This window comes from Balaenoptera musculus, chromosome 4 (genome assembly GCF_009873245.2).
Source record: "Balaenoptera musculus isolate JJ_BM4_2016_0621 chromosome 4, mBalMus1.pri.v3, whole genome shotgun sequence".
Taxonomy (NCBI): domain Eukaryota; kingdom Metazoa; phylum Chordata; class Mammalia; order Artiodactyla; family Balaenopteridae; genus Balaenoptera; species Balaenoptera musculus.
Window position 1 is genome coordinate 132570880 of NC_045788.1, and position 18606 is coordinate 132589485.

General features: G+C 39.7%; 1 protein-coding gene across 8 annotated transcripts in view; it reads right to left on the reverse strand.

The window, feature by feature from the left end:
- SYNJ1 (synaptojanin 1) overlaps window positions 1–18606 on the reverse strand; it is an 85933-nt gene that overhangs the window by 3446 nt on the left and 63881 nt on the right. For 2 of the 8 annotated variants that reach the window (XM_036850112.1, XM_036850108.1), the window contains exons 23-32: window positions 16864–17026; window positions 13084–13293; window positions 11595–11738; window positions 11003–11041; window positions 9219–9266; window positions 7897–7935; window positions 7695–7765; window positions 5934–6042; window positions 5452–5669; window positions 2035–2058 (exon numbers count right to left, since the gene is read on the reverse strand). In XM_036850112.1, the coding sequence (XP_036706007.1) occupies window positions 2038–2058; window positions 5452–5669; window positions 5934–6042; window positions 7695–7765; window positions 7897–7935; window positions 9219–9266; window positions 11003–11041; window positions 11595–11738; window positions 13084–13293; window positions 16864–17026 (1062 nt within the window). In that variant the 3' untranslated portion in view covers window positions 2035–2037. Of the gene's footprint in view, window positions 1–2031; window positions 2059–5451; window positions 5670–5933; window positions 6043–7694; window positions 7766–7896; window positions 7936–9218; window positions 9267–11002; window positions 11042–11594; window positions 11739–13083; window positions 13294–16863; window positions 17027–18606 lie in introns of those variants that run through there. The other 6 variants (XM_036850111.1, XM_036850109.1, XM_036850106.1 and 3 more) reach the window with 6 other exon arrangements.

Consider the following 18606-nt stretch of genomic DNA (forward strand, 5'->3'; position numbering starts at 1 on the left):
TGTTCTTTTAAATATATTTTCATTGAGATTTAGATATGGAAATTCAACTTTATGGATGAAAATTAATTTTATTAGTATATTTGTATTCCTCAGCTGAAGACAACACATCTTTTCCTTTTCTACTTGGATAAATAAATTTCCAAGGCATTCTTTGCTTTTTAATGTAAGTTCTCCTTTGCAGGATAAACTCTGTGAATAACGTGACAATATTCCTTAACTGACCTTCCTTCATCTTGTAAAAATGTTCCAAAACAGATACGTTTGTTAACAATCAAATGCAATGATTGTTTAAAACGGGGTGGAGGGGGGAGTCCCATTTTCTATTTGGTGTATTCATTCTTAAACTAAAATGAACCTGTGCCCAGGGGGTGCACAGTCCTCTCTACGTGACACAGTTGGCTGTGAACTGTTACTGGCAGGAGGAGGGGTTGGAATTACTTCACAGTCATGAAAAATCTGCCCTGTGTGCCTACTTCACAAAGAAGCCGGCTGGAGCGGAGCACGGCTGTGGGACTGAGCACGGCCAACTTTCCCTACGGGAAACAGAACTGGGGGGGCCTGGCCTTATGAGAAAGTTGGCTCATCAGGAACTTCATTCTAATAATTTTTAAAAACCTACATAATTATTAAAACTAGGTAGATGGCTTGGATACTTATGCCAAATTAAAGGTGAGAAAACAAACCTTTGGGTTGAAAAGGACAGGGGAGGGAGACTTTTAGCTCAAGACTTGCAATGTAACAAAACAGAGCACGACCCAAAATGAATTTAGATCGTTGTTAAAGCAAGTAACTAAACATTCATGAAATATGTTGAAAAAAAAGAGCAGCAGTCCCAATAAAATGTAACTGCATCTTATGAAACAGTAACTTGGTGCTTAAGAATAGGGAAGGCTGTTCATTTGCAAAAGGAAACAGTGTGGATAACTTCATAAATGAATCACTCTCTAGTATCTGTTTTATTCAGCTGATCTAGAACATACTTTATAATTTAGTAAACGAATATGTTTTTCTTTAAACTTAATGTGGCAATAAATTTGTACAGAATTGAAGAGTAAACATGTCACGGATTCTAAACTGTATTCTAAGTGTATTAAAGTACTTGAGAGACAAATTTATCACAGACATCATAAAATTACAATTAGCTCTACATTACCAATAATGTCTGGATTATTTATGGTTCATATAACAAAACAGAAGTATTTGATTGGGCCTGGGCCCCAATTCTCCCATGGTAGATAAAAGAGTCCACGACATAGACATTATAGGTAAGAAGTTTATGCTTTGCACAGCTTAGAATAGCAGGCCCTTGCCAAATAAATTCTATACATTTAAATATCTTTATTTTCATATATTAAAATTTTTTCTTTCAAAATAAGTTAAAGGGTAATTTGATAGGAACAGGATCATTTTGCCCAATCAGACTTGAAATTATAATGAGAGCCACACCATCATTCATTACATTAGAATTAATTTATATATATCTAAGCAGGATTTGTGATGACTTGACATTAATGATGATGGTATTTTTACAGAGAAGGGTGTTGGAAAGGCCCTTAAACAATCCTGCTATGTTAACTTTCATCTTTGTAAATCATCAATTCTTCCTTACGAAAAAGAATCGTGCTACTAAAATTATTTTTTTTAATTTCCCAAAAGAAATCTAAGAAAAAAAATTGAATTTTGTATTTATGTAATTATGCCATTGTTAAAACCAAGAACCAATTTGGTTTTGCCAAATACACTTCTATATACCTAAAGCTTACCTTCTTGAAGTTAAACTTCTTAGTCTTGTTAATTTTTGTAAAAAAAAAAGCAAAAAAAATGGGAAAGCATTAGCAAGAACTAAAATGGTTCCTAAAAATTCAAAATACTAAGAAAAAAAGCAGGTTTTATGGTATGATAATAGAATTTATTAATGTGGACAGGTGGTTTTTAAAATGAGTGAAAATTTAGATGTATGAAGCAAAAGATTCATACATCTAATGTGCTAAGACAGATGAAAAGCACATATAAGATTGAGAAATAATCCAATACCTGTTACCCTGATGGTTGCTCCTGCTTTGAGAAAGGGAACACAGACATCAAAGGAAAGAGTTAGGAGGACAATCGGAGACCAACCAACAACCCTAACAATTCAGCCTTCAAAATTCTTTTATTTCTATATTATATACAAAATCCAAGAGCAGTGCTATTTGCAGGTCATAGCATAAGATCAAGAGACAATCCCAATTTCTTCTGTCATTTTGAATGAAAAATGTATTGTTGAATTAGCGTTCAAACTTTAATTTTGTCTGAGGTTGATTACTAACTAGTTCAAAGTGGCTATTCCAAAAATAATATTCCAAATAGGGTTTGGAAGCTCTAAAATATTTTCAGCAGCCTGTTATGGATGAAATGTTTGTGTCACCCCCCCACCCCAAATTCATATGTTGAAAGCCCTAACCCGCAAAGTGATGGTCTTTGGAGATGGGGCCTTTGGGAGGTAACTGGCGTTAGATGAGGTCATGGGAGTGGGGCCCTCACGATGGAATTAGCACCCTTAGGCGGAGACACACCAGAGGGCTTGCTCTTTTTCTCCTCGTGCAAGCACCGAGGAAAGGCCACGTGAGCACACAGCAAGAAGGCAGCTGTCTGCAAGCTAGGAAAACAGCCCAGAACCCAAACCACGGTGGCATCTTGATCTCGGACTTCCAGCCTCCAGAACTGTGAGAAAACAGATTTCTACTGTCTGAGCCACCCAGTTTATGGTATTTTGTTATGGCAGCCCAAGAAGAGTAGGACACAGCCTTAAGATAGTCTGTGGGTTTATCATCATTAGAGAAAATGTACAAAATGGCATCACTTGGCAAAAAAGTGAAAAATGGTATTTAACAAATGGTCAGGATCCAGGCTTGTTCTATATTACTCAGGTTTTCTGAAGGGTGATACTAGCGTTAATTCACTTCATAATTTATGAGCTGGAAGGTACAACAAGGTAAGAAACTGGATCCTCTTTTTGTTGTTTAAAAATGAAATCATAATCTTTTCATAATATAGAAGTACTTTTAAAAATTACAGTATTCTCAAGGAACAGTTTGAGCAAATCTTCCCCAATATTTAAAGCTCACCTTATTTTAAAATACCAAAACTCACTTTGACAATTTAGAGAGACACCATTCTAAAATATATTAAGTATTACTACAGTTTCCTGCCTACGAAACATGAGACTCCTGAATTTAATGCTTTCCTGATGATCTTGATGTATCAGCTTTGGCACAGGATAGGAAATAGGAATGGGTTTATACTAAGATACACAGGGATGGTATTCAATTGATCCAGAATGCTGAGATCTTCTACTTGGTCTCTTCCCTCACTGTCAGCTATCACGTTAATAGTATAGCCATGATGCTATTATTTTACTTCTCACTGGATTCCTGACTTCTGGTTTTTAGCTGATAATCAGATGACTAGGATGTTGGAAGTCAGATAGGTGAGGCATTTTCACATTTTGTAAAGGATATATAACGTGTTGTATAATCATATGAATTAGAAGAATCTTTTCTATATGGAATTATAGAATCAAAGGACACTTAAATAGTAATAAAAAGTAAAGCTGGGTCATGTGTGTTTTTATGTTTTAAATACCTTGTAGATTTTTGGCAGAACTGATAAAGACTTGTAAAAATTACTAAGTGTTCAATTCTAAGACTATTTCATATTATTACCAAAATATCAAATGTCATATTTTACTATCTCATCCTTTTCAACTTATAGCCACTGCAGAAGATTTTTAAAATTTTAAATGTCTGTTATTTTTTGAATAGGTATTATTCTTATGGTTCAAAGTTCAAAAGGCACAAAAGGTAAAATACTTCCCTTTCTTTCCAGCCCCTCAGCGTTCTAAGCTCCAAGGAGGAAACTAACCACTTTGTGATCCTTCACAAAGACAGTCTACACATGAACAAGACCCCACTCCCCCAAAAGAAAAGTGTGTCTGTGTATATAATGTGCAGAGGAATTTGGTATCAGTGACTGAGGCAAAAAGAAGGTTTAAAACAAACATCTTTCATAGTTTTGATGAACAGAATACAAGAGTCAAGAACACAATCTACTGAGCCACACACAAACCATGGGCTTGCTGTCTGTCACCAAATTACCACACCCATTCCAATGAAAATCAGAAAGCAAAACAAGTTGAAAAATGACCTAAGAAAATGATATATGGCAGTCTTTGGAATATTCATCCTGTAGTATTTCTGTGTCATAAGATGACTTTCTACTGAGAACTGCAATCTTACTTGAAGTGTGTTCTTTCTGAAGTTGTTCAGAGTACCATACCTACTTTCAATACTGAAAACATTTATAGAGTTTTAGGAATCAGGGTTCACTTTTACTATGAAATTCATGATCACTTTCTGTCCTAAAACAGTAATACAAAGCTCTAAGATACAGCTACTTTGAAAGTTTCTTGCCCTCCAATTACATTAAAAAAAAAAAATACAATAGTACACCTCACAAGGAAATGAGAAGAAAAATTCATGATGCACTAAAAGCCGATTGGCAGAGAGAAAATAATGGATATTTATTGTTGGAAGGATTTCTACAATTATTATACATCTTCAGCATCCTCAACAGTGCAATGGCACTGTTTTCTGTGTGACAGTCATGAGATAACATTATTTTGATGGTTTTTACTTTGGTGAATAAGTCTGCTGCTGCACGCCCAAAACTTCTAAACTGATCCAGTAGTGTCTGAAACTGTTAGAGATCCCTGAGGAAGCCCAGTGCCGGCTCCACCACAGAAAAGAGCTAGCTGTGTGGCATCAGGAGGAATAAGAGGATTACGGGAAATTAACTCTACTGCCAATGGTCAGGACTGATCTGACTGCCTCTCTCTCCAGGAAGTAAAAGCCAAAACTAATTTATTAACTGTGAGCAATAATAAAATAAATTATTATTGTCCATCCTAATTCATTAACTATCCAAAGTAAATTATGCATAAAAAAACCAGAAAGTCACCAACACTTTAAACATTAACAAGATAAAACAGCCTGGGAGCTGCTTGGAATTCCTTAAAGATCCCTAATCTAGGGTCACTCTCTGAGAACCCTTGATCCAGGCCACAGGTTAGACAAACAGACAGAAACCCCAAACCTCAAACAGCCAAACACCCCAAACCTCAAACAGCCAAACCATGCATCTGTTGTGTGACTGGTTTGAGATATCCAATGACATTCGCCTGCTGAAGTCATATCTGAACATGCGATTACTACCAAAAGACAAACATTTTTTAAAAGTGAATCTCATATTTGTTTATCTCTTAAGCTAATAATGAAAATAAGTATGTTCAAAGACTATACCAAAGGCATCAAATATACCTCAATAAAAAAAGAAAAACAAAACAAAACAGAAAATAAGCCAAAACCCTCACAGAAGCGTCCAGATGATCTTCCGCCGGCTGGCAGGACTTACCTGCGGCTGCACTGAAGGTTCAGAAGGCAAGCTGTGGGACGACCTGCTCCGAGGCGGCGGCTGCGGGACGGCTTCGAGGCTGGGCTGCGGGGCAGACTGAGGCATAGGTGTGGCCACCGGGACACGAGGCTCCCGCGTCTGCTGAACCGGCGGGGCCAGAGAAGGCTGCACAGGAGGGGCGGCCTGAGGCTTCAGTGGTTCAGGAAGAAGAGCTGGCCCTAAAAAAAGTCACTTCCAGATGTTAGGTGTTTTCTAGAAAACCACTTTTTATCCTTCCTTTAGTGAAGTGAACGAGATTCTAGTCCCTGTCCCGCCCAGCCCTGGCCCCAAGCAGCCTCATTTCTTGTGGCATGAGGAAAGACAGGAGGCTATCCCAATGTGAGTAAGCTGTAAAAAGCGAGACGCTGCAGAAAGGGAAAAAAAAGAGAAGGAAAAAGGGAAAGAATACAGAATGGCACTGCTGTTTCTAATACAGGGCCTACCTTTCAGTACTTCTGACGGTTTGCTTTGGCTTTCAGGAGTCAGTCTCCCAGCAGACACCCGAGCATGGCTCTGGGGGGCGCTGATCACTCCGGCACGGGGTGGAATAATCTAAAAATGGGAAACGTAACCGTTGAGATATTTACTTATTTTCAACAGATAAGATTTGGTGAAAATATTTGCTTTTGCATCTCATCTCATTTCCTCAGCCTCTTGTCATTTTAATGGCTCTCTATTTATAGCCACATCGTCATAAGTTTTAAAGATCTTCCTTTTTATTTTCCACTATTTACTATGTGCCAGGCGCTGTGTTAATTAAGCACTGTGTAGGCATTTCCATTTCGTTGTCCACATGGCCCTCAGAGGTAGGTATTCTTTTATCATCTCTATTATAAATGAAGATGAAGAAATGTATACAACTTTCCCAAAGCCACAGAGCTAGAAAGTAGAGCCAGGAGCCAGACTCAGGTCTGACCGGCTGCAGGGCCGTGCTCTTCATCCCGTGCAATGCTGCCTTCATGGGCGACGGGGATGGTCTTACAGGTCATGAGGACGTGGAGAGGGACATACACTGTGTAACTAAGCGGCTTATGAAAAACCATGCCGAGGTCTTTTTTTTTAAACACAGATGTAAAACCTCTTGAGTGGCTTACTCGATATGCTAAAATAAATACACTGGAAGACACACTGGTGAAAAATGTCTTTTCTATTTTCACACGTTTGCTGAAGACTTTAAGCCCCCAATACTCCTTATTGTAAGCAAAAGTTATGAATGTTATCTCACAAAATTCTGCCTTTCCTTCCCTATTCTTACAGTATTAAATAGAGAAAGTACTTTGTGGGAAGTGGTAGAATCGATGGATAGCAATTTCCCCTTCTTTGGAAAAAAGGAGAGTGGGTAATGGCTATCTTTAGGTATATTCCACAGACATTTTACTTTGGAGTGTGATATTATATATAGAAAAAGGCCTTTAGGTTGGATGTTAAATAGAAAGCTACAAGAGAAAGAATGAAGTATTTCTATCTTATAAATCTTCTGAGGATTTCTTAGAAATTACAAGTAGTTTCATTAGCGGAAGTTTCTCAATTTCCAGTTACAGTAACAGTTCCCACTTCTTACTCTTCAGCTGGAGGCCTCGCAACAGCCTCCACTAGACTGATCCTGGTTTCTGTTTTCTTTCTTTCTTTCTTTCTTTTTTCCTTTAAGTTACTTGTTCTATCCCAGAGAAAATTTTCACTTGGGTGAATAAGAGGATAATTCTGTGTATAAGAGAACACTGATAAACACGCAGAAAACCACAGATTCACAACACAGGGAAAGGCACTGCAATGCCATCTGCTCTCCTGCCTTTAACACCTTTAGAACCAGTTTTAGTTGACCGACTCTCATAAATGGGTTTTCTGAAATCTAGTTTTAAAATCCTTCTGATTGAAGAATTACTCAGATAATATAAAAAGTTGTCCCCAAACATCACTTCCTCATATACAGATTCTAAGATATTTATGTAGCGACTGTAATTACTTAATTGTATCACTTTTATTCAAATAAGGAAGTATGTTTAGTTACTTTTGAAGAGGATGTTAAAATACTCTTAGTGTTGAAAGGTACCTTGGAGAGCGTCAAGTGCAATTTCCCCATTTTAGAGTTGAGGAAACTGGGGCCTTAACGGGCCCCATGATTTCTTCAAGGTAACACATTTCATTAGCAGCAAATTGGGACCTAGAACCTAGACCTCCTGGCTCCCAGGCGAGGTGCTGCCTACCGGTCTGGCTGTACCGTATCCAGCAGGTCCTGGGCCTGTGAGTCCTGTTTGAGGTGAAGGCTGGCTGCGTCCTGGAGCAAAGACATCGCACCATGTATTTCAGTTTTTTTAAAAAAGAAAGAAACAAGAAACCATGTACTTATACCCCAAGTGTCTATTCACGGTCCAGTTTTAAGGTTAAGCTGAATTCAAGTGTTTTTACCTATATTATCTTTCCGTGTCGCTCCAGGGCTTTTGGGTGCTTTGAAGCAGGAAGGAAAAAAAAAATTAGTCATGAGTAAACAATCAAGCCATATTGCATAACACTGGCTGGCTGTTCTGTTTCATTACCAGCAGAAATGGGGGCATGAGATGGAAACAAAAGTACTTTGCTTTAGATAATGATGAAGGGTATTATCAGCTCTGAAGGAAATATCCCCAAAAAGAGAAAAATTAGGATACTGAGAGTGACATTCATGGGAGCCAGCTTAGCACTTGGTCTGATACCTCATTCAAAAGGTCACTTTTAAGGTGACTTTCCCAACAGAGCTCTCTCCTGTGAACCTTGAAAACACATGGTCAGCTTAGGGGGATGGTCACAAGATGCAGCCCCACTGTTTCCCAGAGCTTGGTGGACAGACAGCTCCGGAGCAAACAGACAGCACTACATTTTCCGGGTCACGCAAGAGGCGCCTAATGGCACTGTTTCAGGGCTTCACGCTGTAGATGTCATTATGGATAAAGGAATCCCACGATGGGATCTTTGGGATTTCTATAGCAAAATCCTATGATGAAGGTAGAAGACTGGCACATCTTATTACCAAATATCTGCCTCATGCAAGACAATATTAAACCACGGCTCAAACTCATTAGAAAGGTAGCAAAAGGATGAAATGAAATAAACTACTTTTGGGGCAAAAGGAGTAGGGGACACTATTGAGGCCTGCATCTCATATTTATTCTTTTTGAAAGGAAATTCAAGTGTGATTGTTGTATGTAATCCATCAGCTTTTTAAGAACTATAATCTTAATGAATGGCTTCTAGTTTTTATAGCCTTTTAAGCAAATTTAGTTCAGCATCATTATACATTAAAACATTTCTGTTATCTGAAACCATCCAAAAAATACTATATTCTTGGACCTGAATTAATAAGGTTTAATTACAATTATTAATTTTTAAAACTCCAGAGTTAGTATAGTACATTTCTAAACATTTGACTTATTCTGAAGAGAATTTTGAAGGCATTCTTCTTAAAATAACGTTGTACAATAATTTCACATCCAAAGGATATATGAAATATATACAAAACAGAGTTCAAAACAACATGAGAATTGTGGGGAAATTAAATGGACATCCATTAGAAACTATATACAACACAGAATGGAAAGAGAAAAAAAATACAAAATTACAAGGTATACAAAAGGATGGGAGGGGGAGTTTACAGTTGGACCAAGAAAAGATTTGGTATGCCTTTAAACACTGGAGGGGCTGACATTTAGAAATAAGACGAGAGATCCATTTCTATGATGCAAAAGTCTTGTTACCTTCCATCTCTCGCCTAGCTACCCCAGGACTGGGAGGGGCTCCAGTACCTTTTTAGAGAAAGAACAGAAGCTGTATATTGTTCAGGGCCCGTAGCACAGAATGAAAGGCAGGCAAACAAAACAATTTCTGAGCTAAGCTTACTTTTACAAAAAAGTTCTTTCACTGTTTTAAATTTCTTCAAAGATATCAATACAAACCAAAGTGACTTTAGATGCCTGGCCCAAACCTGAGTCTGGCCCTTTCCACAGTTAGAATGAAAGAGAAGGACAGTTTGCTTTTTATATCTGACATTACTAGCAGTAGGGAATTGAAAAATATGTGTAATGAAAGCCTTTGCTTTATGATCATCTCATTCTTTATATTCAGTGTTAAATCACTAATAAAAGCTCCAATATTTGCCAGTCAAAAAGGAAAAAAAATCTTAAGGTTCCAATTTCATATGAAATCTCTATGAGACTATATTAGTCTCTGATAAGTTAGTTTTTGATAAATTATTTAAAAAAAAAAACCTAAAAGTACTGTAATTACTTTCTCTCAGCTTATTGCCTTCAAGCAGTTATTGGTTTATAGGGTTAAAAAAATACACTGCAAACATTGTCTACAAAAGAATTGTGAAGAGAAGCGATTTTTAAAAATTAAACCAGATTTCTAAGTAAGCCACTGAGTTGCTAACGTGTATAACTTTTCACAAATTTATTTAACTTATTTTCTACAGATTGTTTTCCTAATTAAAGGAGAAAATAAATAAAAGTCTATTATGAAACTATAAATAAAAGCACAAGTTTGAAACCGGAAAAATTAATGTTTTCTGTAAGTCAATGGAAAAGTTATACTCCAGCAGTATCTTGCAGAAGCCGCAGTGCTGAAATAACTTTGCTACCCTTATTATACAAAGTCATTAAAATCTACACACAGCAAAGTCAATCTGTAACAACACACGAGTCGGTCCGCAATGTCCTTAGGCAGCTAGAGTAGAAAGAGACCAACTGCATGTGTATAGTGAGCCTTAATGATATTAAAACCGGATTTGTAAAAGCTCTTCTGTGGGACTGAAATATCTTGCCTCAGCCTTTCCTGAGAATTAGATTAAATAAGCTTGTCAAATGTATACCTCCAACTACGCTCTGTGAGTTTTCATGTAAACCAAGTAAACTACACTTTTAACAAAAAGTGACCCATGTGTTAGTAAGAATTTCTTTATTGAAATATATAAAAGAAAATTGTTCTTACATTTTAAAAATGAGGCATGAATGTTATGACAAGTTATGATAAAGCCATGCAAAATGAAAGCTATATTTCAGATAATTATTTTAACTTTAAATTGCATTTCTAGGACACTTTGCTAATCCACAGGCTACTGGCAAGGGAATGTACTAGAGCTCTAATACAATCTAATATAAAATCAAATACTTGGGAAACATTCTATATTCATTGTGCCTGAATCACTCTTCAAAGTAGTATGATTTGGGGGAATTAAATCTTTGTAACCAAATTGACTGTATTTATTAAGAAAAAGTATATCAGGCCTTGATGAGTAATTCACCTCTGACTATCTGGAAAATGGAAGCTCTTGTTAATTCTATTCACTAATAAAACCAAGCTCTAATCTTTTACTTAACAGGAATATAATGGAAGTTTGGAGCTATTTTTAACTTGGCATATAAATGTCATTCATTTTGACTTTTATCAAACAAACCTAAAATGTCTTTCAGTTATAGGAATCAAACTCCAAAAAAAATTAATGAACCAAGATCCATACATTACAACAAATATAAATGGTTACCTCCAAATTCTTTTCTAGCAGGTGCAGGACTCCTAGCCCCTTATGGTTCATAAGAGAATGTGCAGCAGAAAGGAAACGACATTAAATAAAGAATTGAAATGTCAAAGATTTACTGTAGTATTCCTGATGTCAAATATCATGTAGAAACCACATATTCATGTCTTGGTGCTATAAAAAAGCTATTATGTAATGCAAATGCTTCTAAATAGAAACATTATACTTATTTTAAAAGAACATTTAAACAAATATATAAAACTTTATAGTAAATAAGTATATGTATGTTCTTCAGTTCTAATCATGCATTTTATAGAAATCAGTACAACCCCATTAGCAAAAACAAAACAAACCCTTCTTTCACACTTGTAAAAGGTCAGCTCTGAAAACATGATACAGGAATCTAGTTGAGAAACAATAATTTTCCCTGTTCTGTCACACCCACCACGGTTTTTTAGAGAAAAACTGAGGAAATAGCACCAGTGATAGAAAAACAGTAAAATCTAGAAGTTAGAAGTTCGAAACATGCAAAACATTTTTAAACAGAGTGGAGGGAGATTTTAAATCGAGCAAAAATGGAAATAAAATGGTTTGTTACCTGCAGGTGGAGGCGGTCTTTGTGGGGGGGCTGGACGCGCAGGAGGAGCAACCGGGCGGGGAGGGGGAGGTCGCTTGGGTTCCAGGGGCTGGGAAGAATCTTTCTGCTGCAGTTGTGTTGCTAGCAGAGTGTCAACAGGAGAACCTACCGAAAAAGTACCTGAGGTAAGAGGATCACGTTCCAAGTGGATGTGAGCACAAAGGTACTTTCTATATGCGTATGATAAATTATTTTGCTAATTTTCTAAATCTGGACTACAGTGTAATGACACACATTTCTGGTATCAATAACATAAGCAGTTCTGCTACTACATTACCCTCTGGTACCATGAGAGCAATCAGGCTAGCTCTCTGTGGACTTCTTACCCAGGCCCCAGGTGCTGAAGGAGATTTATCGAGCGGCCCTATTAAGACAGCACAAAGGGGGCTTCCCTGGTGGCGCAGTGGTTAAGAATCCGCCTGCCAATGCAGGGGACACGGGTTCGAGCCCTGGTCCAGGAAGATCCCATGTGCTGCAGAGCAACTAAGCCCGTGTGCCACAACTACTGAGCCTGTGCTCTAGGGCCCACGAGCCACAACTACCGAGCCCACGAGCCGCAACTACCAAGCCCACGTGCCACAAATACCGAAGCCCGCGTGTCTAGAGCCTGTGCTCCACAACAAAAGAAGCCACCGCAATGAAAAGCCCGCGCACCGCCAAGAAGAATAGCCCCTGCTCGCTGCAACTAGAGTAAGCCCGTGTGCAACAACGAAGACCCAATGCAGCCAAAAAAAAATAAAAAAGAGAGAAAGTGGTTATATTATTTTAAAAAAAAAGATGGCATGAAGTATTGTGTGAGTTAAGTCATTTGCAGTCTGCTGGCCAATAGAGAGAAGAAAAAGAAAAGGGTGTCTCTTCTCTCTGTACCCTGGCTTATCTTGAATTTACTGAATAAAGCCAGTCCTCTAAGAGTAGCATGGGCGAGTTAGAGAAGTTTATGAAATGGAAGGTATTTTCTGAAGACATTGGTTAGCATGGAACAGTGACTAAACCATGTAACGTAACAACCTCCAGAGACAAATCTTCCAACTTTGGAGGAGTCATGACTATTAAGTTGAATTCAGAAAATCTGTCTTGTCTCTTTCTGCCTCATATTATAATTTAGGTAATGTACAGATAGATAGTTAAGCCTGAATAGTTATGGGCTTTGACTATAACGATAAAAAACCATCAATGATAAGACACGGACAAGCCTGGCCACAAAGAAAAAGAACTAAGAAAAATTCTCGTCTAGTGCCAGTGATGAGTGTCCTTTCCATCTAGGGCTTACCATCTGCGAAGTCTCCTCTTTTGCATGCACAGAAAACATGCTACACTTTAGCCTATGGATATGAAAGTTAAAACAAAAATGGGTCTCCAAAGGAGAGGTAAAGGCATCAGAGGTTTAACCATCTAAAATCAAATGCATCAGCCAGGGAAAGTCATACAAAACTTTAGGTAAGATACACACTTTGTGAAGCTGGGTGCCCAGGTGTTCTTGATGGAGCTCGACTTGGTCTCACGGGAAGGGAAGGCACAGGCCCCTCCGATATGGTGGGTGACTGGCAGGGACTGGTCCGGGGTGAGGAACTCGGGGAAGCGCCAAGGCCAGAACTGGAAGATGGCTGGAGATGCTGAGGAAGGATTTCCTCTACCTCAGCACTGTAGTCATCAACATCACCTGAGAAAGTGCAAGGTCAGCCAAGTTACCACCATGTTACCTTTCTCAGAGATTTTTTTTTTCACCAATCTAGGCTTTAAGGGGTTATATACATAAAATAAACACGTTTAACATTATGACACTGCAAACATATATAGGTTAAGCATGTGGGCATATATAAAAATTTTATACGTATAAAGGTAGAATTAGCGCAAACGCTCTTATAGGAAATGTAATTGAAGACAGTCTTCTGTTTCAGAGCAACAGGAGGCCAGTGGTGACTTCACACCTGGAGCTGGGTTGACTCCATAGCTTTCAATATTCCACTGAGCAGCTGTCTCAGTGCTGGCTGACTTGGAAGCTTAATGCTCTCCCTCCAAACCTTCCTTCTCGCCAATGGAACTGCCCGCTCCCCAGTGCCCTCAACTCAGGTCCTGCCCTTGCAGTAGACAGGCTCTCACGCAGTCACACACCTTCCCCAGAAGTCTCCTCACTACTCTGTCCCCTGTACTCCCCCAACCTGACATACACACAACAGGGGGAAGTTGGTTCTCCCCTGAGATCTCCTCACCTCCTCCTTCCTTAGGGTTGGAAAGTGGGGTCAGGGTGCCCCTTGCAACCCAATTCCAACTGCAGAACTTCAATCTTCCAACCCTGAACAAAAAGGCCTATTTCTTTGAGGCTGTGCTGTCAGGAATTTATGTAGCACCCTCAAGCCCCGCTTGCTGCCATAATCTCCAACCTCCATCCTTCTGGTCTCTTGAACCCCATTCATCGAGGACTAAGGAGAGAGCAAGCTGGTAAGTTGGGTCCTACCATCCTTCTGGGCGACATGGAAGTCCATGTGGTCAGCCCATCAACAACCTGATGTCTTGTCCCTGCTGACGCTCTCCTCCACTCCTGACGCATATGCCCCTTGGAACTGCAGTACCTCTGCAGCAGGGAACTCAGAACACTGCACTCTGACCACCACTCCCCAGACTTTCACCCTCGCCCTCAGTTACTCTGTCCTCTTTTGACTTCACCAGGATCCAGGCCTTTGATTTTGCGTCTCTGCAACTGTCTTCACATCCTCCGGTTCCTCACCTCGGCCGTTCCCCTCCTGCACTGCTCTTCCATCGCGCCTGCATCAAGTCCGCCGTCCAACCTCTCCATAACTGCGCGCCTGGGCTGCTGGGGGCTGCGGCCAGGGACAACCACGTGGCCCCGAGGACTGAAGCCATGTGGACTCTGTGGTTTTCAGCCTCATCTGGGCTCCCGGGGCTGCCTGGTAATTCCACAATTTCCTGGCTGGCTCTCCCTCTGACCCCTTCTCAGGAGCTTTATCTTGAACCTTCTCGATTCTCCTGAAACCATGAGTTGCCCCACTCCTTAAACTTCACAGAGAAAAGGGAAGTCTTAAGATGGGACCCCGTCTCTTCAACAACCTGGCCCCCAGCTGGAGCCTAACCACGTGGTTGGCACTCAGGTATCTGTGGATGGAAACAGTGGGGTTCTGCCCAGCCCCGTCTTCCCAGGGACCGTGCTCTGCCGCTCATTCTGCCCTGCCCCTCCCCAGTGGCGTCAGCCCTTTCCATCAGCACTAAGTGTTCCCAAGCGTCCCCATTTCCAAATAACACTCCCTGGAGCAGCTGCCTTCCCCTCTCTTTCCCCCGCCTTAGCCAAACGTCTGTAAAGAGTTGCCTACAGACACTCTCTGCACGTCTTCGCCTTGCATCCACACCCCGATTTACCACCATCTGGCTTCTTCACTCGACTGAAATCACTCTCCTGAATGTCACCGACAGCTTCCTCCCCTGGGACTAAACCCAAAGGGCAGGCTGCGGTGCTCACTTCTCCTTCTTGCCACAGACCACTCTCCCTTGTTATCTTTTCTTTCCTTGATTTTTAAGCTGCTATATTCTCCTGGCTCTTTGACATTTCTGGTTCTTTCTTCTCATTTTCCTTTTATGGGCAGCCTTCTTCTGCCTGTCCTTGAAGTCTGCATTTCTGTTTGATCCCAGGACCAGTCCTCTCCCGTCTCTATCTCATCCTCCTGGCCAAGCTAATAAAAACGCATGGCCTTAGACTGTCATCAGAGCTGCCTGGTGGGCCCAGAGCTCTCTGCTGAGCGCCAGGCCCACACACCCACAGCCTACATCTGGGCCTGATGGACCCTACAGACACCTCAGACTCAACATATTCAAAACCAAATCCACCTCCCATCCCCACCCACTCCTCCTGCACAAGCATACTTGCATCGTCTACTTAGATCCTTTTTGTCCCCTGAGGTCTCTGCACATTCCTTCTTCCTGGTTCACGCCTTTCTATCCTCTTTAATCTATAGACTCTTAATTTCAGTTTCTCTGGGAGAACTCTCCCGACTTCCCAACTCTAGGTCAGGCAGCTGCCCCATGAACTACTGCAGCATCGTTCACTAGTGCATTGGTGTCACGTGATTACAATTGCCTGCTTACTTGTTTGTAACACCAACTGAGCTGCGAGTATGGGGAGAGCAAGGATGACATCTGTTGAATTTCCAACACCTAGCATGTACCTGGCACATGAAAGGTACTACATAAACGTGTGGACCAAGTAAACAAATGAACAGTGAAATGTGAAAATGAGATGATCTTCTGAGGTGTTCAACTCTTAAATGCATTATCTAGACATACAGGGTATCACAATATGATGCACTGTCATTTTATAAACTAAGGTATGCATTTTAATGGAAAATATGCTAAAATAATATAGCAGATATATAGCATTAAAAAGCAAATGCATTTCTTAATCACATTTAAGGAAATTACTATATCGAGATAATCTGTCCCGAACTCCAAACTTGAAATGATTACATTTATATGGCTGGGTTCAGTTACAAATGCATGTGTTCCTAGCCACTTTGAGAATCTTTTAAAATCACTTTGAAATATATCCTCTTTTGAACAGACTTGTGGTTGCCAAGGGGGAGGGGGGTGGAGGAGGGATGGATTGGGAGTTTGGGATTAGCAGATGCAAACTATTATATGTCGAATGGATAAACAACAAGGTCCTACTGTAAAGCACAGGGAACTATATTCAATATCGTGATAAACCATAATGGAAAAGAATATGAAAAAGAATGTATGTATGTATATATATGTGTGTGTGTGTGTGTGTGTGTGTGTGTATAACTGAATCATTGCTGTACAGTAGAAATTAATACAACACTGTAAGTCAACTATACTTCAATAAATTTTAAAAAAAGAAAGCAATATATCTTCTTTTGTAGTAATTATTTTGAACTCATTTCGGCACATTGAGCTTCTACTCTTCTACCTTAACTACAATTAGTGGGACCAAACCACACACCAAAAATACCACTTTGTGCTCTTACGACACAAGGACATAAACTAACATTTGTAAAGGTCTTGACCTTTGCATGGCAGAATGGCAAATACATTTAAGTCTGGGTACAAGCAAAAGACACACGATACGATGCAAAACAAAATCTCATTAATATTGCTCTCAGTGTTACAAGAAGGAAGAGAAGGATAAACTTGGAGACTGAGACTTTACTGATGGGAAGGAAACATCCTGAAGGACAGCAGTAAATGTGTTCAACAAGCAGACCTTCCATGTCGAAGTCGGCCGCGACCTCCGCGTCTTCACCCAGCAGGGTGGAGCTTGTTGAGGACGGCAAGGGGACGCTGATTTTCTCTAAACTCATTTCTTCTTCCAAAGTTTTGATCCAGTCTGGACTCTTTAAAGTAATAGTTATAGTCCGACCCAATAACTAGTTGAGTAAAAGAGATATAAAATAAAAATTCATTGCATGAAAATTCACTATCTCGGAATAAAGTGCCTGCCTCAGTCATACTACAGCAACAGTATAGGCTTAATTCAGCTAGACTCGATTCAACATAATCATTTCACACAGACTGTATTTTTAACTGATTTTTTGTTTTGTTTTGTTTTGGTTTGGGTTTTGGTTTGGTTTGGGTTTCGGTTTTGAGTTTTGGGGGGTTTTTTTTGGCCGCTCCACACGGCTGGCGGGATCTTAGTTCCCTGACCAGGGATGGAACCCGGACCCCCTGCAGTGGAAGCGCGGAGTCCTAACCTGGGAATTCCCTTAACTAGTTTCAAATGTCCCCAATCCTCCCTTTAAAAGCCTGTGTTGCTAAATCTCAGGTCTTCTTTCTTAGGATGCACACAGATTTAAGTTTCCTTTGCTGCAGTTAAGTATCTTTCCCTGGCCAGATATAAATTCACTGACAACTCCACTACATAATTTTATACTTCCTATGATTTTGATTCACAGATTAAATAATTGTTCCTACATGAGACAACTAAAGAAAGGACAGTAGAAAATCCTTAAAATACTTTCCCTGTTCATTTGGACCTTCCTAACTTGGTATAATGGTCTTGAAAGGTGCTATACTGTCAAAGTAGTTTCAGCATTTCAAATGTCAGAAGAATATTGAGAGAATTGAAGACCATTTTAAATCTTCAACAAAAGTTAATCATTCTGAAAACACAAAGACTGGTATCTGTGAAACTGGCACCCTGCCTTTCCTATAAATCTGAGAAGCTTTTAGACAAAAGTGTAATCTAAAACAACCAACATATTATAATCAAGTTCCACTGTCCTGTGGATGTATTAAAAAAAATACTTTCCTTACGTGCTACTGACATTAGAGTTCTTTGAAGGCACAGGCTGGGGAGGTTGAAAGCTGCTGGCCTCAACAGCACAGCCGTGTTTAATAGGAATTTAGTGTCCACCCTGAGCTTTGAAGTCAGAGTCCTAAGAATTAATAATTCGTTACGCACTTATTAGACCAAATCAATTAAATTTCAGAACTTGGCAACAGGCTTCATATGCCATTTGTTACTTTTTAAAGTCAACAGCATTCTTTATATATTCACCAAAGAATACCAACAAGTATTCTTAAGCCTCAGTCACTATAATGGCCATTTAAGAGGCACTTCATCAAGAATATCCACTTGGCAGAGATCAGAGCCAAATGAAAAGAAAGAAATTTAGACGACAGAAAAGAAAACGCTCAAGAAGGTCATCCTTTAGGTTTGCCCTGCTTACGCTATATACTTTTTCCAGATTCTCCTCTGGATTGGAAGTGTTCCTATTGATCTACTTGCGTCTAGAAGATTTCGGGCTGAAACAGTGGTACTAACAAAGATAGACTAGAGGTTTGGAAATGTCTAACCTTCAAAAGGATAAATCAAACATTATTATGCACTTTCCAAAAACATTATTTTTTCAGAATTTTGAAAACCTTTTAAGGGAGCTAAGGGCGGGTCCTTTCTAAGAGAGCGTAACATACATGACTAGACTTGAGGGTGAGGAACAGAGCTGAA